General features: G+C 40.4%; 1 protein-coding gene and 1 pseudogene across 1 annotated transcript in view; one reads left to right on the top strand and one right to left on the bottom strand.

Moving 5' to 3' along the window:
* The first annotated feature begins 12207 nt into the window (after positions 1 to 12207).
* TRMT61B (tRNA methyltransferase 61B) overlaps positions 12208 to 24485 on the top strand; it is a 31966-nt gene continuing 19688 nt past the window's right edge. The window contains 3 exon segments of the mRNA XM_053589321.1: positions 12208 to 12238; positions 14221 to 14478; positions 24226 to 24483. Coding sequence (XP_053445296.1) covers positions 12208 to 12238; positions 14221 to 14478; positions 24226 to 24483 — 547 coding nt within the window.
* Positions 13582 to 13750, bottom strand: LOC128585031 (uncharacterized; annotated as a pseudogene).

The following is a 24485-nucleotide window of genomic DNA, read 5'->3' as shown; positions in this document are numbered from 1 at the left end:
AAAACCAGAAGAAGTCCAAAAAATGTTCCAAGAAATTAATAAAATGAAAAACAAAGTCTCCAAGGATCTGGACAAAATTAGAAAGGATATAACTGAACTTAAAGAATTGAAGGAGGCATTCAGGGAGTTTCAACAATAGATTAAACAGAAAGAATCTCAGAGCTTGAAGACAAGCCTCCCAAGCTACTTCAGTCATTTAAAGAAGCAGAATAGAAGACAGTAAAAGGATAGCAATCTCTTAAAAGTTACGGAACTACATGAAGGGTACGAACATGAATTATAGGTATCCCTGAAGGAGAAGACAGTCATCAAAACATGGAAGCTCTAGTTGATGATATTATAACAGAAAATTTGCCAAATATTGCCAAAGATTCCAACATACACCTACTAGATGGATATCTAACCTGAGATGATAAATTCAAACAGAGCTTCTCCTGGACACATTGTAATCAATCTGGCCAAAGTCAAATGTAAAAGAAAATCCTGCAAGCATCCAGCTGATCTAAAAGGGTAAATCCATCAGGTTAACAGCTGACTTTCTCCTTAAACAAAATAACTGGCAGCCTGGGATTCTGTAACTGCAAAACTAAGTTTCATATTTGATGGAGAAATCAAATATTTTACTGACAAGCGAACATTAAGTAAATTTGCCACTATGAAACTTACTGTGCAGGAAGTATTCAGATCTTCACTATACACAAACCAACAAATGGACTCCAAGCAAAATAAGACTTCTGGAAACCCAAGGACAAAGCCTACGTACCTCAATGGTCCATGTGATAAAACAAGGCAAGAGAGCCATACACAACATGAACTGAACTCCACCTTACCTATCAATCCTCTCAATAAATGTGAATGGCTTGAATTCCCCACTGAAGATACATAGGCTAGCTAATAGTATAAAAAAGCCCACATAAGCCAAGTATATATACTATCTTCAGGAAACACATCTAACCCTCAAGGAAAAATCAAGACCCAGGGTGAAAGGCTGAAAAACAGTATTTCATGCAAATGGAAACCAAAGAAATCAAGATTTTCAGATACAATTGACTCTAAAGCTACAAAGGTAAATAAAGACAAAGATGAACACTATATACTGTTCAAGGGAATAATCCAACAAGAAAACATTTCAATCCTAAATATTTATGCACCCAACATAAATACTCCCAGATTTATAAAGCAAACCCTACTTGATCTAAACAATATGTAAACATTGACACTATAATAGCCAGGTACCTCAACACCCCACTGACAGAACTGGACTGATCCTCCAAGCAGAAATTAAGCAGAGAAGTGATGGACTTAAATACGACTTTAGAACAAACGGGCTTAACATACACATGCAGACAATTTCACCCCCAAACTACTGAATATATATTGTTCCCATCAGCTCATGGATCATTCTCCAAGATCAAGCATATCCTAGGTCACAAACCAAACCTTGACAAATTTTTAAAAAATAGAAATTATACCTTGTATCTTTACAGACCACAACGGAATTAAAATGGAACACAATCCCAACAGAAACACTCATCCCCACACAAAGTTATGGAAATTAACCTATTGCTGAACAATAGCTGGGGCAAGGAGGATATAAAGAAAGAAATCATTAGATTTTTGAACAAAATGAAATGACACCACAAGCTATGAAAAGCTGTAGGATACTGCAAAAGCAGTCCTAGGAGGGAAAATCATCACATTACATAATGACGACCAGAATTCAGAAAGAGCACAGATCAAATGATCTAATAAGTCATCTCCAAGAACTGGAAAAATAAGAAATATCCAATTCTAAACCTAGCAGAAGAAAAGAAACAACCAAAATCTGATCAGAATCAAATGAAATCGAGAACAAAAGAATGATTCAGAAGACTAATGAAACAAAAACTTGGTTCTTTGTAAAGATAAATAAAATTGATAAACCCTTGGCCAGATTAACCAGAAAAAGAAAAGTAAGGTCTCTAATAAACTCACTCAGAAACAAAAAGGGGAAAATAACAACAGACACCACAGAAATACGAAATATCATTACCAAATACTACAAAAATCTCTATGCCCAGAAATTTCAAACATGGAGGAAATGGATAAATACCTGGAATCACACTACTTCCATAGACTCAACCGGGAAGAATGGAACTCTTGAACAGACGGATTTCAAGTACCAAAATGGAAACAACAATAAAAAGTCTTCCAACAGAAAAAAGTACCTGTCAAGATAGTTTCACACTAGAATTCCACCAAACCTTCAAAGAATCTGCACCTATACTGCAGAATCTATTCCAAAACATAGAGAAGGAAGAAACCCTTCCAACTCCTTTTACAAAGCAAATATCACCCTGATACCAAAACCAGGAAAGGATACAACAAAAAAAGAAAACCACAGACCAACATCATTAATGAACTTTTACACAAACATACTTAATAAAATGTTAGCAAAGGGAATTCAGTTACCCATAAAAAGGAAAAAATCATCATCCCAGGAATGCAAAGCTGGTTCAACATACACAGATCTATAAACGTAATTCACCACATAAACAGAAATAGAAACAAAGACCATATGATTGAACGGCCCCGGTGGCTCAGTGGGTGGGGTGCCGGCCCCAATACCAAGGGTGGCGGGTTAAAACCCAACCCCGGCCAAACTGCAACAAAAAATAGCCGGGTGTTGTGGCAGGCACCTGTAGTCCCAGCTACTTGGGAGGCTGAGGCAAGAGAATCACCTAAGGCCAGGGGATGGAGGTTGCTGTGAGCTGTGTGACGCCACAGCACTCTACCAAGGGCGATAAAGTGAGACTCTGTCTCTACAAAACAACAACAACAACAATGAAACCCAAAGACCATATGATCCTCTCAATCGACACAAAAAAGCATTTGATAAAATTCAGCATCCTTTTTTGATAGGAACACTTAAGAAAAGTGCCATAGGCTGGCCGTGGTGGCTCATATCTGTAATTCTGGCACTCTAGGAGGCCAAGGGGGGTGAATTACTTGAGCTCACGAGTTTGAGACCAGCCTGAGCAAGAGTGAGATCCCCATCTCTACTAAAATAGAAAACCTAGTTGGCTATGGTAGCACACGACTGACTTCCCAGCTACTCGGAAAGCTGAGGCAAGAAGATTGCTTAAGCCCAAGAGTTTGTGGTTGCTGTGAGCTATGACGATGCCATGGCACTCTACCCACAACAGCAAAGTGTGATTCTACCTCAAAAAAAAAAAAAAAAGAAAGAAGAAAAAGAAAATAAAAGTGACATAGATAGGGCGGCGCCTATGGCTCAGTGAGCAGGGTGCCAGCCCCATATGCCGAGGGTGGTGGGTTCGAACCCGGCCCCGGCCAAACTGCAACCAAAAAATAGCTGGGTGTTGTGGCGGGCACCTGTAGTCCCAGCTACTTGGGAGGCTGAGGCAAGAGAATCGCTAAAGCCCAGGAGTTGGAGGTTGCTGTGAGCTGTGTGAGGCCACGGTACTCTACCAAGGGCCATAAAGTGAGACTCTGTCTCTACAAAAAAAAATGTGTATACTACCCAAAGCCATCCACAGATTTCATGCAATACTCATTAAAATACCAATATCATACTTTAAAGATTTTGAAAAAATAGGTCTGCATTTCATATGGAACCAGAAAACTAAAAACCAAACAGCCAACATCATTCTATGATGAAAGAACAAATCTGGAGTCATCACTATACCAGACTTCAGGAATTGAGACTTCAGATTATAAGTCTATAGTGAGTAAAACAGCATAGTATTGGCGTGAAAATAGAAAACAGATTTATGGAGCAGAACAGAGAATCTAGAGATGAAATCAGCCTCATATTGCCATATGATCTGTGAAAAACCAAACAAAAGCCTGTACTTGGGAAAAGAATTCCTCTTCAATAAACAGGACTGGGAGAACTGCTTAGCCACATGTAAAAAACTGAAACTGGAGCTGCACCTTGGAACATTTGCAAAAATTAACTCACAATGGATAAAAAAATTTAAGTCTAAGACATGAAATTATGAAAGTGTGGGGTAAATTCTTAATCCTATAGTCCAAGGTAAAGAATTTATGAAGAAGTCCCCACCGGAAATTGCAGCAACAACAAAAATAAATAAATGGGACCTGCTCAAGTTAAAAAGCTTCTGCAGAACTAAGGACATTATCAACAAAGCAAAGAGACAACCTACAGAATGGGAGAAGATATTTGCTACAAATCTGATAGAGGGGTAATAACTAGGCTCTACAAAGAACTCAAGCAAATTAACAAGAATAGATCAAACAATCGCATTAAACATTGGGCCAGAGACATGAACAGAAACTTTTCTCATGAGGACAAATGAATGGGTAAGAAACATGTGAAACAAGGTTTATCATCCCCAATCATCAGAGAAAAACAAATCAGAACCACTCTGAGATATCACCTAATGCCTGCGAGAATGGCCAACATCACAAGGTCCCAAAGCAACAGATGCTGATGTGGGTATAGAGAAGAGGGAACATTCATGGCTTGTTGTTAGGAGTACAAACTAGTACAGCCTCTGTGGAAAGAAGTATGGAGAGCCCTCAAAAAACTAAAGGTAGACCTACTATTTGATTCTGCAATCCCATTACTAGGTATCTACCCAAAAGAAAAAAGTCCTTTTACCACAAGGACATTTGCACTCGAATGTTTACAGTAGCACAATTCTCAATTGAAAAGATGTGGACACAACTCAGGTGCCCTTCAACTCATGAATGGATTAATAAACTGTTGGTGGCCAGGCACGGTGGCTCATGCCTATAATCCTAGCACTCTGGGAGACTGAGGCTGGTGGATCGCTTGAGCTCAGGAGATTGAGACCAGCCTGAGCAAGAGCAAGACCCCTGTCTCAACTAACCATAGAAAAACTACAACTACCTGTAGTCCCAGCTACTAGCCTATAGTCTCTGCTACTTGGAAGGCTGACCCAAGAGGATCGCTGGAGTCATGACACCTTGGCACTCTACCCAGGGTGAGAGAGTGAGACTCTGTCTCCAAAAATAAAAAAATATATTAAAATTAAAAAATAAACTGTTGGTATATGTACAACATGGACTACTATGCAGCCATAAAAGCTGAGGATTTTGCATCTTCTGTAACAACCTGGATGGATTTGGAGAATGTTCTCCTAAGCAAAGTTTCACAAGAACGGAAGAACAAACATCACATGTACTCAGTACTCAATTAAAACTAGTAGATTAACAACTACAGGCTCGTGTGAGAGAAAATGTATATTAAATTCAAGTGGATGTGGAAGGGTTTGGGTAAATTCCCACCCCCACTTTCTGGGTAAAGGACACAACTATAACCCAGGCTTTAACCTTACAAAAGAAAACTCTGTAACCTAATTGTATGTAACCCCTATTAATACGGAAAAAAAAAAACAAAAACAAAAAACATGAACTTCCTATAATACCCAGCAATTGTACTTCTAGGTATCTAACCAAGAGAAAGACTAAAAACTGTACAATTCTATTTATATGACATACCCCCAAAGGCCATATTTATAAAGATGGAAAACAGGTCAGTAGGCACAAGGGAACTTTTCAGGATGATAGAAATGTTCTAAAATTGGGTTATGGTGGTGGCTGCATAATGCCATAAAATTGCTAAACATCATTGGATTGTTCACTTGCTAAATAATTCTATCACTTTAATTTTTTCTTTCTTTCTTTCCCTTCATCCCTTCCTCCCTTCCTTCCTTTTTTGACAGAGTCTCATTCTGTTGCCCAGGCTAGAGTGCCATGACGTCAGCCTCACTCACAGCAACCTCAATCTCCTAGGTTCAAGTGATCCTCCTGCATCAGCCTCCAAATAGCTGGGACGACAAGCACTGGCCATAATGACCAGAAAATTTTTCTATTTTTTATTGGAGATGGTTCTCACTCTTGCTCAGGCTGGTCCTGAACTCCTGAGCTCAAGCAATCCGCTGCCTCAGCCTCCCAGAGTGTTAGGATTATGAGCCTGAGCCACAGCACCCAGCCAGTTTTTTTTCATTTGTTTAGTACGTTGAGTTGTTGTTTTATAAACAATTCTAAATTGTATTAAAATTCAACTTACAGTAGTTAAATTTTAAGATTATGTAAATTAACCCCAATGAAGTTTTTTGTTTGTTTGTTTTTAAGGCGACCCTGTCCCTGTTGTACCTGCAACAACCTCAGTTCATATCTGAGCCATGGCACCATATAAAAAAACAAAGCAGAGACTTTCCTAATGTCTTTTTTCTTTTTATTGTTGGGGATTCATTGAGGGTACAAGAAACCAGGTTACACTGATTGCATTTGTTAGGTAAAGTCCCTCTTACAATCGTGTCTTGCCCTCAAAAGGTGTGGCACACACCAAGGCCCCAACCCCCCTGCCTCCTTCCCTCTCTCTGCTCTTCCTTTCCCCACCCCTCCCTCCTTCTTTCTCTCTCTGCTCTCCCCTTCCCCCAGCCCTACCATGTCCTTAATTGTCATTAATTGTCCTCATATCAAAATTGAGTACATAGGATTCATGCTTCTCCATTCTTGTTATGCTTTACTAAGAATAATGTCTTCTACTTCCATCCAGGTTAATACAAAGAATGTAAAGTCTCCATTTTTTTAAATGGCTGAATAGTACTCTGTGGGAATTCACTAGGATTCTAAAAATTTATATTTAAAAAATTGCTAGGTGTCATGGCTCACGCCTATAATCTCAGCACTGTGGGAGGCTGAGACAGGAGGATTGCCTGAACTCAGTAGGTTGAGACCTAACTGAATGAGAGTGAGATCCTGACTCATTATGAAAAACCCAGCCGGGCACCCTGGCAAATGCCTGTTATCCAGCGGCTTCAGGAGGCTGAGGCAGCAGGATGCCCACAGCCCAAGTCTGAGGTTACAGTGAGCTATGACACCACTGCACTCTGCTCAGGGCATAGGGTCTCAACAACAAAAATATAATAGCTCAGCGTCCATAGCTTAGTGAGTAGGACGCCCGCCACATACACAGAATCTGGCAGTTTAGCCCAGCCCTGGCCTGCTAAACAACGACAACTGCAACCAAAGAAATAGCCAGGCGGGCGCCTGTAGTCCCAGTTACTTGGGAGGCTAAGGCAAGAGAATGGCTTAAGCGCAAGAGTTGGAGGTTGCTGTGATCTGTGACACCACAGCACTCTACCAAGAGCAACACAGTGAGACTTTGGCTCAAAAAAAAAAAAAAATATATATATATATATAAATAAATTTATTTATTTTATTTATATATAAAATAAATCAGTGAATGCAAAACTAAGCTCAATGTATTTTCCCATAAATTATTAATTACAAAGTTAAATTAGTAACCTTACAGTAGTGATATTAAAATTACTCAGACTTAACTAAGTGATCTTGTAGGGACAAAGCGGTACCACCTGACTCCTGATAAATATATGCACTATGAAGGAAAACTTCAACTCAGGGGTATTTCTTCCAAAAATGCATAAACCAAATCTAATTAGGAGGAAACATCAGGAGGAGGATTCTGTGAAATAACTGTTCTGTACTCTTAAGAAACATCAAGGTCAAGAAACAAAGGCTGAGGAGTTGCTTGTTCTAGATTAAAGAAGGCTAAAGAGACAAGACAACCAAATTAATGTTTAGTCCTGGATTGGATTCTGGACTGTAAAAACTATACAGGATATTATTGGGCAAGTGAGAAAATGTGAAGGTAGTCTCTAGATTAACAAAACAATGTTAAATGTCCTTAACATGAAAATCTATACTTTGGTTAGGAGGAAAAACGGGCTTGTTTTCAGGATATACCTACTAAAGTACTCAGGGGTGAAGTGACACAGTGTTTCCAACCTACTTTCAAATGGTTCAGAAAACAAAATGTGTGTGCCGGTTGTGCATATGGAGAAAGATGGGCGGAGAAGGGGGGAGGAAGAGAGAAGAATGAAAAAGCGAAGGAGTTAAAATGTAAACAGTCGGTGTCTTTGGGAAATAGGTATGGCAGACCCTTGTCTACTTTTTGAAATTTTATAAATATAAAAGTTGCAAAAAAGTCTTTTTTGGTATCCAACCTTAAACATCCTCCCCTTAGCAACCCCTGTCTGAGCTTCTGCTGTGATGATTTCCATCATTTCATTTACCACGCTGCATTAAAATCCCAGTGGCGTATCTAGCTTACCTAAAACCGAGATGTAGCATTTAAAAACAAAACAACAAAATTCCCTCTCTGTAAAACAAAAATATTTTAAATAATCATCATGAAAGGAAACAAGTAATTATAATAAAGGTCATGAAAGAAATACATTGGGCCAGGCATGGTAGCTCATGCCTGTAATCGTAGCACTCTGGGAGGCCAAGGTGGGGTCATCGCTTGAGCTCACGAGTTCGAGACCAGCCTGAGCAAAAGCAAGACCCCGTCTCTACTAAAAGCTGAGGCAAATGGCGCTGGGTGAACTGGCTGGCGACCTGTGGAAGACTGAAACTGGACCCCCACCTTTCACTATTAACAAAAATTGATTCTTACTGGATAAAAGATTTAAACTTTAGACATGAAACTATAAAAATGCTAGAAGAGAGTGCCGGGAAAATACTTGAAGAAATTGGTCTGGGAGACTATTTTATGAGGAGGACCCCCCGGGCAATTGAAGCTACACCAAAAATCCATTACTGGGATCTGATCAAACTAAAAAGTTTTGCACAGCCAAGAACGCAGTAAGTAAAGCAAGCAGACAAACTTTTCAGAATGGGAGATTTTTGTGGGTGATGCTTCTGACAAAGGTCTGATAACTAGAATCTACCGAGAACTTAAACTAATCAATAAGAAAAGAACAAATAAGCCCATTTCTATGTGGGCAAGAGACTTGAACAGAAACTTCTCTGATGAAGACAGGCACATGGCCTACAAATACATGAAAAAAATGCTTATCATCCTTAATCATCAGAGAAATGCAAATCAAAACCACTTTGAAATATCATCTAACTCCAGTAAGATTAGCCCGCATCACAAAATTCCAAAGCTACAGATGTTGGCGTGGATGCGGAGAGAAGGGAACACTTTTATACTGCTGGTGGGAATGCAAGCTAATACGACCTTTTTGGAAAGAAGTTTGGAGAACACTCAAGAAGTTTGGAGAACACTCCTTTACTAGGTATATACCCAGATGATCAAAAATTATTTTACAAGACATTTGCACCAGAAGGTTTATTGCAGCCCAATTCATAATAGCCAAGGCATGGAAACAGCCCAAGTGCCCATCGACCCACGAATGGTTTAACAAACTGTGGTATATGTACACCATGGAATACTACGCAGCCATAAAAAGATGGAGACTTTACATCTTTTATGTTTACCTGGATGGAGCTGGAACATATTCTTCTTAGTAAAGTATCTCAAGAATGGAAAAAAGAGTATCCAATGTACTCAATACTACTATGAAATCAATATACAACCACCTACACATTCATATGAATGGCAAAACATAACTATAGTCCAGAAAGTAAAAGGAAGAGAAGAGACGCGAGAGGGGAGGGGGGACATGAGAGGAGGGAGGGTATTTGGCGGGGGGGCCTCACCTAATGTTCATGATGCAATGGTACATTTCAAAACTAGTAAGAAATGAGTATAATTGTGATGGATGTGTTACTTAGTTCAACGTAAGCATTTCACATCGTATATCGAAGCAGTACCCTGAACCCCATAAATGCATCAATGTACAAAGTTATGATTTAATAAAAAATAGGAAAAAAAGAAAAACTAAGAAGAACTGAGACAAGAGCACCACTTGAGCCCGAGTCAGAGGTTGCTGTGAGCTATGACACCACAGCACTCTACCCAGGGTGACAGCTTGAGACTCTGCCTCAAAAAAAAAAAAAAAGAAAGAAAGAAACGCATTGATAATTTTTGAACTACACATAAATATAATCCTGCTCGTCAAAGAAGATAAATAAATATGTAAGTACTATATACATAAAAGAAAAATATATAGATTAATACTTTTAATTATATTAAAATGTTTTTTGTAGGCTGGGCGCAGTGGCTCACACGTGTAATCCCAGCACTCTGGGAAGCCGACGTGGGTGGATCGCATGAACTCACGAGTGCAAAACCAGCCCGGGCTAGAGGGAGACCCCACATCTCTTAAAAAAAAAAAAAAATAGTGGGGCATTGTTGTGGGGCCTGTAGTACCAGCACTTTGGGATGCCGAGGAGGGTGGATTACCTGAGCTCATGGGTTCAAGACCAGCCTAACCAAGAGTAAGACCCTATCTCTAAAAATAGCTGGGCACTGTGGCGGGCGCCTGTAGTCCCAGCTACTCAGGAGGCTGAGGCAAGAGAATCACTTGAGCCCAAGAATTAGAGGTTGCTGTGATGCCAGGGCACTCTACTGGGGGTGACGAAGTGAGACCCTGTCTCAAAACAAAACATTTTTTAAAAAGCGGGAGTTTATACGGGAATATTGGCTTGTTGCAGTAATGAATAAATGAATAAAGGTTTGTTTTCCTTTAACTTCTGAAGATTTTTCAAGGACTTCTGCAAAGTTGATTTTCCCATATTCCTGTTCAATAATCAGTCCTGCTGAATTTATTAATCTATATTTTTTAGCAGTTGCTAGACAACACTTTGCATTCATTTCAAGTTTGAACAGTTTCTTTTACATGAAACAACATACACAACAAACATTTAGAAAAGTCTTTAAGCTTGGCAGAGATTCATAAAAATCCTTTTTCCACATAAATTTTAGTAATTGTAATACCATCCGTGCCTTGGGGGTTTTGTTGGTTTGCTTTCTGGGTTTTTTTTTTTTTTCTTTTCTTGAATAGCTGGGTAGCGTTCAGATGTCTCTATAGCTAAAATATTCTAAACAAAAATAAAAATCTCAAGCAGTCACAGAATTAGAGGATGGAGGGATGTCAAGTCTGCTGCTTCATCCTTATACTGATGTGCTATACTTGTTTATTTCAAATCTTCAGTAACACAGAAATATATAGCACCACAGGAGTTGGAAACATAAACTGTACCCCTGGCTTGGGGCCCGTAGCTCAAGAGCGCCAGCCACATACACCAAGGCTGGCGGTTCAAACCTAGCCTGGGCCTGCTAAACAATGACAACTGAAACAACAACAACAAGAATAGCTGGGCATTGTGGCAGTGCCTGTAGTCACAGCTACTTGGGAAGCTGAGGCCAGAGAATCACTTGAGCCCAAGAGTTTGAGGCTGCTGTGAGCTGTGATGCCATGGCACTCTACCAAAGGTGACATAGTGAGACTCTGTCTCAGAAAATAAATAATAAATAAATATAGTGTACCCTAACAGGCTTGAATGATTCTGAAACTTTAAGACCTTAAAAAGAACTCTTGGAACTATAGCCATTGGTGTTGGGGCCAACTTTATAATTAAGAATTCTTTGAATTAACCTTCTTATAGAATACAATGTTTATCAAAGATAAGTAATAAAAATGTTCTAATTGGATGATTTCCACCGTACGTATGTCCTAAAACACAGCCAGGCATGGGGCTCATGCCTATAACCCTACCATGTTGAGAAGCTTAGGCAGGAGGATGGTTGAGACCAGGAGTTCAAGACCACCAGCCAGGGCAATATCAAGACACTATATGTACAAAAACTTTTTTTTTTAATAGCTGGGAGGTTTTGTGGTGGGCACCTGTAGTCCCAACTATTTGAGAGGCTGAGAAAGGATTGCTTGAGCCCAGGAGTTTGAGGTTGCAGTGAGCTATGATGACATCACTGCACTCTAGTGTGAGCAACAAAGCAAGACCCTATCTCAAACTAAAGAAAAAAAAAAAACCTCTATAGTAAGCATAACACTTGTTCAGACTTAAACCAATACTAAAAGATTTGGGGGAAGAGAAGCATTTTACCATTGACATTGTTTAGAATCGGTGGCCCATGGTGATAAGGAACAGAGTGACTTTTAGTTGGTTTTAGTATTGTTCTTTAATTCTTCACAGACGGTGCACCTCTTTATTGCCTGAATGCTAGACGGACAGCTCCCACCACTCTGCCCTTGGTATATTGTTGTATCTTCCCTAATGGATTGAGAGATCTATGAGGGCAAGAAATACTTCCCATAGCCCTCTCCAATCTCTTATCCCCAGCAGCGCATGACGCATAGCACACTGTAGATACTCAGCTCATGTCTATCAAATAACTGAATGAAAGAACGTAGACTGGGAGTAAGGAGGCTTCAGACGCAGGTGTCAAATTTGGTGACTACTGAAATCCCCCCCGTGAGGAAGATGACTGTGCCTAAAATGATGGCTAATGAAAGTAAGAAGGAAATCCACAGGATTTGGCTACTGATCAGAGGGTATGAGTGTGTGTTCATCTGTCTGTGTTGGAAGAGAGCACCAAAGAAAAGAATCACAGGTGACTTGGAACTTGCTAGCCTGGAAATGGTAGAAAATTGTGTGATTTTAACCAATACAGGGACTGTTAGAAGACAAGCGTTCCAGAGGACTGGTGGAACGATGAATTAGTTTAGTTCAGGTCATGCTGAGTTTGAATTACCAACGGGTGGGCAGATGATGTGTCTAGTAGACAGCTGAAAATAAGGATTTTAACAAAGGCATGGTGGTTCATGCCTATAATCCAGTGTTTTGGAGGGCCAAGGCAGGAAGATTCCTTGAAGCTAGGAGTTCCAGACCAGCCCGAGCAACATAGTGAGACTCAACATAGTGAGACTCTATCTCTGTAAAAAATTAAAAATGGGGCGGCACCTGTGGCCTACTGGGTAAGGCGCCGGCCCCATATATGGAGGGTTCTGGGTTCAAACCCGGCCCTGGCCAAACTGCAACAAAAAAATAGCTGGGCGTTGTGGCAGGTGCCTGTAGTCCAGGTACTCGGGAGGCTGAGGCAAGAGAATTGCCTACACCCAAGAGCTGGAGGTTACTGTGAGCTGTGACACCACAGTACTCCACTGAGGGTGATAAAGTGAGACTCTGTCTCTAAAAAAAATAAAATAAAAATGTATCAGTGAGTAGGGCACCGGCCACATACACCAAGGCTGGAGGGTTCGAACCTGGCCTTGGGCCTGCTAAATAACAATGACAACTGCAACCAAAAAATAGCTAAGCCTTGTGGCGGACGCTTGTAGTCCCAGCTCCTGGGGACACTGAGGCAAGAGAATAGCTTAAACCCAGGAATTTGAGGTTGCTGTGAGCTGTGCCTCCATGGGACTCTACCTAGGGTAATACAGTGAGACTCTGTCTCAAAAAAAAAAAAAATTAAAAATGTAGCTGGGTGGGGTGGCATGGTCTATAGTCCCCACTACTCAGGAGGCAGAGACAGAAAGATCATTTGAGCCCAGGAGTTAAAGGTTACAGAGAGCTATGATCACACCATTGCATTCTAATGGGGCACTAGAGCGAGTCCTCTGGCTCTAAAAATAAAATAAAATTAGAAAAAAAGTAAATAAGTCTATTTTATATTGAATTGTTTTTAAGCAGTGTTCAAAAATGAACACTGCTTCAGCTACTTTATCTCTAAATAGGATATTTTAAAGGACAAGGTCTCACTCTGTCATCCAGGGTGTGCAAATCATAGCTCACTGCAGCCTTCAATTCCTAGACTCACATGATCCTTCCTGAGTAGCTAAGACCACAAGAGCACACACCACCTGGCTAATTAAAAAATATATATATATCAGCACTGCTGGTTTTCTCATTTTCTACTTTCTTTGCTCATTTATTCAACAAATGTTTATTGGGAAAGGTTTTCAATTAGCAATAATCGCGCCTCAGATAAACCTCATTGGCTACGATACTGCCACTGCGCAAAGCTCAACAAATGTTTATTGAGGGAATCCTGCATGCCTGGCACTATGACAGGCGCTAGAATTATAATGATGGACAAGGCATAGTCCTCTCCTCAACAATTACATCCTCTAAATGGTAAATAAGGCTGAGGGTAGTAGGCTCACACCGCAGGCTCACGGTGTTTTGGGAAGTCAAAGTGGGAGGACTGTTAAAGTCCGGGAGTTAGAGACCCGTCTGGGCAATGCAGTGAGACCCCACTTCAAACAACAGCAACGAAAATAACTAACCTGTAGTCTCAGCTAATGCCACTGCACTCCAGCCTGAGCAACAAAGTAAGATTGTGTCAAAAAGAAAAAAGGTGAACTGTGTTCGCAGCCGCCACCGTTCAGCCGCCATTGCTGTCTAACGCCAGCGCCGCCTCTAGCTCTCGGAGCTCCAGCCGAAGGAGGGGGGTGTAAATAAGGAGGTCTTAATACCATGGCTCCTACAAAGCAGACTGCCAGTCTGATAAAGCACCCAGGAAGCCACTGGCTACGAAAGCCGCGCGCAAGAGTGCGCCCTCTACTGGAGGGGTGAAGAAACCTCATCGCTACAGGCCTGGTACTGTGGCATTCCGTGAAATAAGACGTTTTCAAAAATCCACTGAACTTCTGATTCGCAAACTTCCTTTCCAGCGGGTGCGAGAAATTGCTCAGGACTTTAAGACAGATCTGCGCTTCCAGAGCGCAGCTATTGGTGCTTTGCAGGAGGCAAGTGAGGCCTATCTGGTTGGCCTTTTAGAAGACACCAACCTGTGTGCTATCCATGCCAAACGTGTAACAATTATGCCAAGACATCCAGATAGCACGCCGCATACGTGGAGAATGTGCTTAAGAGTCCACTTTGATGGGAAAACATTTCATTATTAAAAAAACAATTCTCTTCTTCCTCTTACTGGTAGTTCTGAACGTTAGATTTTTTTCCCCCTTGGGATCAAAAGATAATTATATGATTGTGACTGGAAAAACAGGGTATTGGCAGTTTTTCCATTTTCATTTGTGTGTGAATTTTTATATAAAATGCGGGGATGTGCAGCATTAATGCGAGTCAAAATGTTTCAGTAACAAATTTCAGCAGTTCAACTTTATAACAATCATAAATAAACCTGTTCAATTTTTCTGGACAATGCCAGCATTTGGATTTTTTTTAAACAAGTAAATTTCTTATTGACAGCAACTAAATGGTGTTTGTAGCATTTTTATATACAGTAGATTCCATCCATTCACTATACTTTTCTAATTGAGTTGTCCTACATGCAAGTACATATTTTTAATGTTGTCTGTCTTCTGTGCTATTCCTGTAAGTTTGCTATTAAAATACATTAAACTGTAAAAAAAAAAAAAAAAAAGAAAAGAAAGAAAAAGAAAAAAGGTAAATAAATAGAAATTTCTATATAGTATGACATGTGTCATGATAGGACTGAAGGGCCCACTGGGAACACAAAGGGAGGCCCTACTCCACATCTTCTGGAATCAATACAAGCCACCATTCTGGTGGTAATGTGACATTGATACTTGAAGGACAAGGGAAAGTCATACAAAATCGAGTGAAGGAACATGTACAAGGAGCTAGAGGAGTACATCTGTGGAACTATAACAGTGTCTAGCTTGGCTAGAGATTTTACAATGTTAACTATTTGGACTTTAAAGTAATTGCTTGACTAAATATCATAAGACAACAGTGACAGTGTCTTTCTTGGCCTTATCACATAATGAAACATCATAAGTTGATAGTATCTCATAAATTAAGAGAATAGTTTCAGCATGCAGACTGACAACTTCATAGGGAAGACAGAGGAAAGGAAAAGAATACCCAGAAAAGCAAACACAATGATTTTTAATTTTTTTGGAGAATTTAAGTGCTCTGGAAGATAATGAATAATTGTATTTATCAAAATATACTAATGCGCTCAATTAGATGTATGTAGGACAAAATATTTCTAACATTGTGTATTCAAACAATAAAAAGAAAAGGATGCCAGGCAGTGCCTGTGGCTCAAGGAGTAGGGCGCCGGTCCCATATGCCGGAGGTGGCAGGTTCAAACCTAGCCCCGGCCAAAAACCACAAAAAAAAAAAAGAAAGAAAAGGATGCCACTTCTGATGCTGACTAAAGAATCACACACACACAAAAAAGTCCTTTTCTGTTTATAGTTGTTCTCAAAAATTAAATGTAAATTTTGTCAATACACCTTTTTTTCCAATTCCTGGTTTTTCGAAATAACAGTTACGTATCATCTAATAATATTTAAGAGACAATAAAGTAGGAATTTGCCAAGATGAGACCTACTCTGCAGAAGTACACAGATCTGCATTATACACTGATTAGCAAATAGATGTCCACCATTGTAAAACCATCCTAATGCTAACGTTCAGAGCCCAGATACCACAAAGTTCAAGAGGTAAAACAAAGCAGTGAACTTCTACTCAACATGATGAACAGAAATCCACCCCCACTTATCAATTCTTTCCATAAATGTGAATGGATTAAATTCTCCTCTTACAGGACATAAGCTGGCTGAATGGATAAAAAATATATAAGCTAAGTATCTGCTCTCTTCAGGGAATTCATCTAAGCCACAAGGACTCATTCAGACTCAAGGTGAAGAGACACAAAACAATATTCCATGTAAATGCAAATCAAAAGCTGGTGTAGCCATTCTCAAATGAGATAACATAGACTTCCAAACAAAAAAAGTTAAGAAAAACAAAGATGGTCATTTTGTAATGGTACAGGGAACAATTCATCAAGAAGAAATAGCAATTCTAAATATGCACCTAATACAGGTAAACCCAGATTTATAAAGCTAACTACTGGATGTAAACAAAGTGATAAACAGCAATATCATAATAGCTGTGGACTTCAACACTCCACTGATAGCACTCAACAGATCTTCCAAACAGAAAATAAATAAAGAAACATGGGATTTAAATGAAATTCTAGAGCAAATGGGCCAAACAGATATTCACAGAACTACCCCCTAAACTACTGAATGTACATATACATTCTTCTCATCAGCACACAGAACATTCTCCAAGATTGATCACCTGTTAGGTCACAAAACATGTCTCAAAAAAACAGAAATTATATCACATATCTTCTCAGAACACAATGGAATAAAATTTAAAACTCAACTCCAACAGAAACTCAAAATTCTACACAAGGTGATGGAAAGTAACAATCTCCTGTGGAACATTATTGGATCGAGAAGGAAATAAAGATAGAAATCATAAGGTTCTTAAAATGACAAAAGGGACACAAATTATTAAAATATGTAGGATTTAGCAAAAGCAGTCCTAAAAGGAAAATTTATTGTCTTACATGCCCACATTTTAAAAACTCCAGAAGATCACAAATCAACAATATAAAGAATCATCTCGAGGAATTAGAAAAGAAAGAGCAAACCAAACCCAAACCAAGCAGGATAAGAGAAAGAACTAAGGTCAGAGCAGAACTAAGTGAAATAGATAACAATAGAATTACACAGAAGATTCTTGAAAAAGTTGGTTCTTTGAAAGATAAACCACATTGACAGACCCCTTGCTAGATTAACCAAAAACAGAAAAGAAAGGACCCTATTAAGCTCAATCAGACATGAAAAAGGAGATATTACAAATGATTTCACAGAAATACAAAACATCATCTCTGAATATATAAAAACCTCTATGTACCTAAAATGGAAAAGGTCAAGGAAATGGACAAATTCTTGGAAATATACAATCTCCCTAGGCTCAATCAGGAAGAAACAGAACTCCTAAACAGACTAATGTCAAGTAAGAAAATTAAAGCAGTAATAGAAAACCTTCCAACAAAACTAGATGGTTCCATGGCCAAATTTTACCAGACCTACAAAGAGGAATTGGTACCTATACTATAGAAATTACTTCATAACATCAAGAAGGAAGAAATCACCCCACAACTCATTCTATGAAGCCAATATCACCTTGATACCAAAGCCAGGAAAGGACACAACAAAAAAAGAAAACTATAGGGCAATACCTGTGGCTCAGTAAGTAGGGTGCTGGCCCCATATACCGAGGGTGGCAGATTCAAACCCAGCCCCAGCTAAACTATAACAAAAAATAGCCAGGTGTTGTGGCGGGTACCTGTAATCCCAGCTACTTGGGAGGCTGTGGCAAGAGAATCACCTAAGCCCAGGAGTTGGAGGTTGCTGTGAGCTATGATGCTATGGCACTCCACCGAAGGTGACAAAGTGAGACTCTGTAGAAAGAAAGAAAAGAAAGAAAGAAAAGAAAGAAAAGAAAGAAAAAAAGAAAGAAAGAAAGAAAGAAAGAAAGAAAGAAAGAAAGAAAGAAAGAAAGAAAGAAAGAAAGAAAGAAAACTACAGACCAATATCCCTTATGAATAGAGACACAAATATTCTCAATAAAATTCTAGCAAACCGAATTCAGCAGCACATGAAAAACATAATCCACTGCGACCAAGTGGGCTTTATCCCAAGAATGCAAGGATAGTTCAATGTATGCAAATCTATAAATATGATTTAACACATAAACAAAATCAAAAACAAAGACCAGGGCTCAGCACCTGTAGCTCAAGCAGCTAAGGCGCCAGCCACATACACCAAAGCTGGCTGGTTTGAATCCAGCCCAGGCCTACCAAACAACAATGACAACTATAACCAAAAAATAGCCGGGTATTGTGGCAGGTGCCTGTAGTCCCAGCTACTTGGGAGGCTGAGGGAAGAGAATGGCTTAAGCCCGAGAGTTGGAGGTTGCTGTGAGCTGTGATGCCACATCACTCTACCCAGGGCGACAGCTTGAGGTTCTGTCTCAAAACAAAAACAAAAACAAAGACCAGATGATCATCTCAATAGATGCAGATACAACATTTGACAAAATTCAGCACCCTTTTATGAAGAGAATTCTTTTTTTTTGAGACAGAGTCTCACTATGTTGCCCTGGGTAGAGTGCTGTGGCATCACAGCTCACAGCAACCTCAAACTCTTGGGCTTAACTGATTCTCTTGCCTCAGCCTCCCAAGTAGCTGTGACTACAGGCGCCCACCACAACACCTGGCTATTTTTTTGTTGCAGTTGTTTAGCTGGCCCAGGCCGTGTTCAAACCCACCAACCTTGATGTACATGGCTGGCCTTGTAACCACTGTTATAGGTGCCAACCCTATGATAAGAATTCTTAACAAAATAGGCATAGATGAAACATATCTTGAAATTATAAAAGGCATCTGACAAACCCACAGCCAACGTCCACTTAGATCTGGAACTAGACAATGTTGCTCCCTGTTACCACTTCTATCCAACATAGAGCTGGAAGTCCTACCAGAGCAATCAGACAGAAGGAAATCAAGGTATCCAAATGGAGACCAAAGAGGCCAAACTACTACTCTTTGCTGACAGTATGATCTTATATCTAGAAAATCTCAAAGATTCTGCCAAGAGATTCCTGGAATTGATAAATAAATTCAGCAAAATCTCAGGATATAAAATCAATATACACAAATGAGGAGCATTCCTACATACCAACAACAGTCAAGCTGAGAATGAAATCAAAGACTCAATATCTTTCAGTATAGCAACAAAGCAAATAAAATACCTAGAAATTATTTAACAAGGCAAAAGACTATAGGGAGAACTATGAGTTATTGAAGGAGGAAATCGCAGAGGATGTAAACAAATGGAAAAATTTATTATGCTCATGGGTTGGCAGATTCAACATTGATAAAATGTCTATACTACCCAAAGTAATCTACAGGTTCAATGCAATCCCTATTAACGTGCCAACATAATTTTTCACAGATCTAGAAAAAAATAATTCTATGCTTTGTATGGAACCAGAAAAGAGCCCAAATAGACAAAGCAACCTTAAGAAAAAATGACAAATAGAGAGGCATCACTTTACCAGACTTCAAACTATACTATAAAGCTATAGTGACCAAAACAGCATGGTACTGGTACAACATAAGAGACATAGACCAATGGACCAGAACAGAAAACCCACACATAAAACCATCCTCGTGTTGCCATCTGATCTTTGACAAAGCAGACAATAACATATATGGGGAAACAAATTTCTATTCAATAAATGGTGCTGGGAAAATTGGATAGCCACATGCAGAAGATTGAAACAGGATCCTCATCTCTCACCACTCACAAAAGTGTCCATTCAAGGTGGACAACAGACTTAACACTATTGCATGAAACTATAAGACTTCTAGAAGAAAATGTTGGAAAAACTCTTAGAAACATCAGCCTAGGCAAAGAATTTATGAAGGAGACTGCAAAGGCAATCACGGCAACAAAAAAATTAACAAATGGAACCTGATTGAATTAAAAAGCTTTCACCCAGCCAAGGATACAATAAACAACCCGTGGAATAGGAGAAAATATAAGCAAGCTATACATCCAATAAAGGGTTGATAACCAGAATGTATAAAGAACTCACACAAATCAGCAAGAAAAAAATCAAACAACCTCATAAAAAGGGGTCAAAAGACATGAACAGAAGCTTTTCAAAAGAAGATAAATGGCCAATAAACATATGAAAAAATGCTCAATGTCTCTAATCATCAGGGAAATGCAAATCAAAACCACAATGAGGTATTACCTAACTCTAGTGAGAATGGCTTTTGTCAAAAAAAATCCCAAAATGGCCAGGCATGGTCACTCACACCTTTAATTCTAGCACTCTGGGAATCTGAGGCTGATGGATTGCCCTGAGCTCAGAGGTTCAAAACCAGCCTGAGCCAGAGTGAGATCCCGTCTCTACAAAAAAAAAAAAAAAAAAGCCGGGCATTGTGGCAGGCTCCTGTAGTCCCAGCTACTTGGGAGGCTGAGGCAAGAGAATTGCTTAAGCCCAAGAATTGGAGGTTGCTGTGAGCTATGATGCCACAGCACTCTACTGAGGGCCCCAAAGTGAGACTCTGTAAAAAAAAATCCCAAAACAACAGATGCTGGTATGGATGTGGAGAAAAAGGAACACTTTTCCACTGTTGGTGAGACTGTAGGACAACCTCTATGGAAAGTCTTATGAACATACCTCAGAGAACTAAATTAGACCTACCATTTGATCCAGAAATCTCACTATTGGGTATATACCCAAAGGAAAAAGAGTCATTTTGTCAAAAAGACATGCACACTCAAATGTTTATTTCAGCACAGTTCACAATTGCAAAGATGTGGAACCAACCCAAGTGCCCATTGACACATGAATGGATTCATAAAATGTTGTATATGTATATGATGAATACTACTCACCCCCAAAATGGTGAACTAATACCTTTTGTAACAATCTGGGGGGAACTGAAGACTGTTCTTCTAAGTGAAGTTTCACAAGAATGGAAAAACAAACACCATCTGTACTCTCACAGTGAAACTAATCTCCCCTTGGTGAAGGACCCAACTACAACTTGAACTTTACCTTAGAAATGAAAACAATGTAACCTAAACATTTGTGCCCTCTTGTTAATTTGGAAAGAAAATTGGAACTAACTAATGTGCACATTTGGTAGTAAAACTCAATGGAAAGCAAGCAGGTGGGAGTGAGCAGGAAGGAAAGGGCAAATATGCACTGAAGTATGATCGAGTGAGGAGCACGTTATAACTCTGACTCAAACTATACAAAAGCAAGTCATGTAAACAAAACATCTGTACCCCATAATATTTTTTTTTTTTTAAGAAATGTTTATTTCTGGGCGGTGCCTGTGGCTCAGTGAGTAGGGTGCCGGCCCCATATGCTGAGGGTGGCACGTTCAAACCCAGCCCCGGTCAAACTGCAAATAGCCGGGCGTTGTGGCGGGCGCCTGTAGTCCCAGCTACTTGGGAGGCTGAGGCAAGAGAATCGCTTAAGCCCAAGAGTTAGAGGTTGCTGTGAGCCGTGTGATGTCATGGCACTCTACCCGAGGGCGGTACAGTGAGACTCTGTCTCTACAAAAAAAAAAAAAAAATGTTTATTTCTTTTTCTTTCTTTCTTTCTTTCTTTTTTTTTTTTGAGACAGAGTCTCACTATGTCACTCTCGGTAGAGTGCTGTAGCATCACAGCTCACAGCAACCTCAAACTCTTAGGCTCAAGTGATTCTCTTGCCCCAGCCTCCCAAGTAGCTGGGACTACAGGCGCCCACCACATGCCCGGCTATTTTTGTTGCAGTTGTCATGGTTGTTTAGCAGGCCTGGGCTGGGTTTGAACCCGCCAGACTCAGTGTATGTGGCTGATGCCGTAACCACTGTGCTACAGGCACTGAGCCACCCCCTAATATTCTTAAATAAAAATAAAGAAAAGTTAATTAAGACAAAATCATAGAGCTTAGAACTGAGGAGGTTCCAACTCAGACCTATGTTTGGTGATGATAATTTCCTTAATTCTAAGAACCTAATATCCAAAAAATGACTTTTTCTCTAAGGAAGCCTACCACGAGAAAAACGAGTGAGAAAAGTCCCTTGATTATGAGAAAGATTGGCCATTAGAACTGCTTTTTGTTTTGGAGGGGGAGGGTTCTCTTTTTAGAAATGAGGTTTCTTTCTGTCACCCAGGCTGGAGTGCATTGGCCTGATCACAGCTCACAGCAACCTCAAACTCCTGGGCTCAAGCAATCCCTGCTTTAGCCTCCCAAATACCTGGGACTACAGGCGCCAGTCACCTCACCCAGAAAATTAAATATATATATATTTGTAGAGATGGGTCTCACTGGAACTCATGGCTTCAAGCTATCTTTTGACCTCTGCCCCTTAAAGTGCTCAGATTACAGGTGGTAGTCATAAGAACATTTTAAAACACCAAACCAAGGCCCGGCATGGTAGCTCATCTGTAATGTTAGCACTCTGGGAGGCCAAGGTAGGTGGGTTGCTTGGGTTCAAGAGTTTGAGACCAACCTGAGCAAACCTAGACCCCATCTCTACTAAAAATAGGAAAACTAGCCAGGCATTGTGGCCTGCGCCTGTAGTCCCGGCTACTTGAGAGACTGAAGCAAGAAGATCTCTTAAGCCCAAGAGGATCTCTTGAGCCCAAGAGTTTGAGGTTGCTTAGAACTATGACACCACAGCACTGGACCCAGGGTACAGAGTAAGACACTGTCTCAAAAAATAAAAAATAAATAAATCACCAAACCAAAAGTGAGACATGCACTTTTGGAGGGTGGGGTGGGGAGGAAAGCAGTTTCTTTATTCACTTTTAGGATTAAAATAGAGAAATTCTGTTGATGGAGTTTACGGTGGCTGATGTCCTAAAAAGTATAGATTAGAAAGTATTGGGTGGGCGGGGTGGCTCATGCCTTATAATTCTAGCACTCTGGAAAGCCAAAGTGGGTGGATTGCCTGAGCTTAGAAGTTTGAGACCAGCCTAAAAGACCCCATTTCTAAAAATAGCCTGGCGTTGTGGCGGTAGCACCAGCTACTTGGGAGGCTGAGGCAAGAGAATTGCTTGAGCCCAATTATTTTGAAGTTGCTGTGAACTACGACGCCCCAGCAATCTACCAAGGGCGACAAAATGAGACTGTCTCAAAAAAAATTAAAAAAAAGGAAGTATTATCTTATAAATTAGTAGTAACAGTATTTATCAAATTTACACCGAATTTATAGCCCTTTGAACATACTTCGACTTTAAGTTCAATTCTACTGCCGACCAGTCTTTTTTTTTTTTGCAGTTTTTGGCCGGGGTTGGGTTTGAACCCGCTACCTCTGGCATATGGGATGGGGTCGGCGCCCTACTCCTTTGAGCCACAGGCGCTGCCCCCGACCAGTCTTTTAAAAAGGCGTTTCAGTACAAAGAGCATGGCTTGTTAAGCCAGATAAACCTAGACAGGAAACTGTGGCATGCCACTTGTTAACTATGGGATCTTGCCCAAATCATGATTATCCTGGGTCAGTTTCCTTATGAGTAAAACGGGAATACTTATTTCTAACACAGAGGTGTTGAAAATTTAAGTAAGTATTTAACGTCCCTGATATTGCGAGACACTCCCCCCCCATAAACTTATGCCAAATAAACTAATATTAAGCAACTAAGCTAGGGATAAACTTCAACTTTGGACTCCAAAGATATCTTTTTCTATTTTAAGACACTTTTATTTAAAGTTTTGGGAAGGGCAAAACAGTGAACTGTTACGTTTTAATTGTTGAAAAAAATCTGTTACATAAACCCAGGGTGGTTATTCAGTTTAATTGACATCTGGACTCTCTTTGGGCCTGGGGATGGAGGCAGGCAGGGAGTCACAGCCCTGCCAAAAGGGACTTGCTGAGGCCCAGAGCAAGATGAGGTCAGCGGAGCCACTCAGTGGGTGGCAGGTCTCATGCTGTCAAATGCATCTCAGGGCTGATTTTACTTATGCATCTTGGGAGTGAAAGGGTGACTTTGCTTTGGCAAGTTTTGTCCTTAATCCTCTTGGTCCCAGGTGAGGCTGGCGGAAATTTGTCAGCAGTAAATTCTTTGCTTTGCCCACATTCGAAAGGGAAAAATGAACCCCAACGCTCCAGGCGATCACTCCTGCGACAGTTACTACCCCAGCATCCCAGAACTGGGGGAAGGGCCCTCTCCTCGCCTCGCCTTACGTCACTTGCCTGCGACGGCGCCTGCGCGGGACGCCATCCTGGCGGGGTGCGCCGCGGCCCTCTCTGCCCCAGTTGCTGCGCTTCCGGAGGCGGTTAGGAGTCGGGACCAATTCTTTCCTGCCCGGCCTTGGGTGTGTGCTCTTGGATAAAGCCGGGTCGCTCTGTTGCACATCCTCGCCTCGAGACGCGCGGTATGGAGAACGT

The sequence above is a fragment of the Nycticebus coucang genome, chromosome 4 (assembly GCF_027406575.1).
Source record: "Nycticebus coucang isolate mNycCou1 chromosome 4, mNycCou1.pri, whole genome shotgun sequence".
Lineage (NCBI taxonomy): Eukaryota > Metazoa > Chordata > Mammalia > Primates > Lorisidae > Nycticebus > Nycticebus coucang.
The sequence above is the reverse complement of the archived record's forward strand: the minus strand, read 5'-3'. Positions and strand labels throughout refer to the sequence as shown.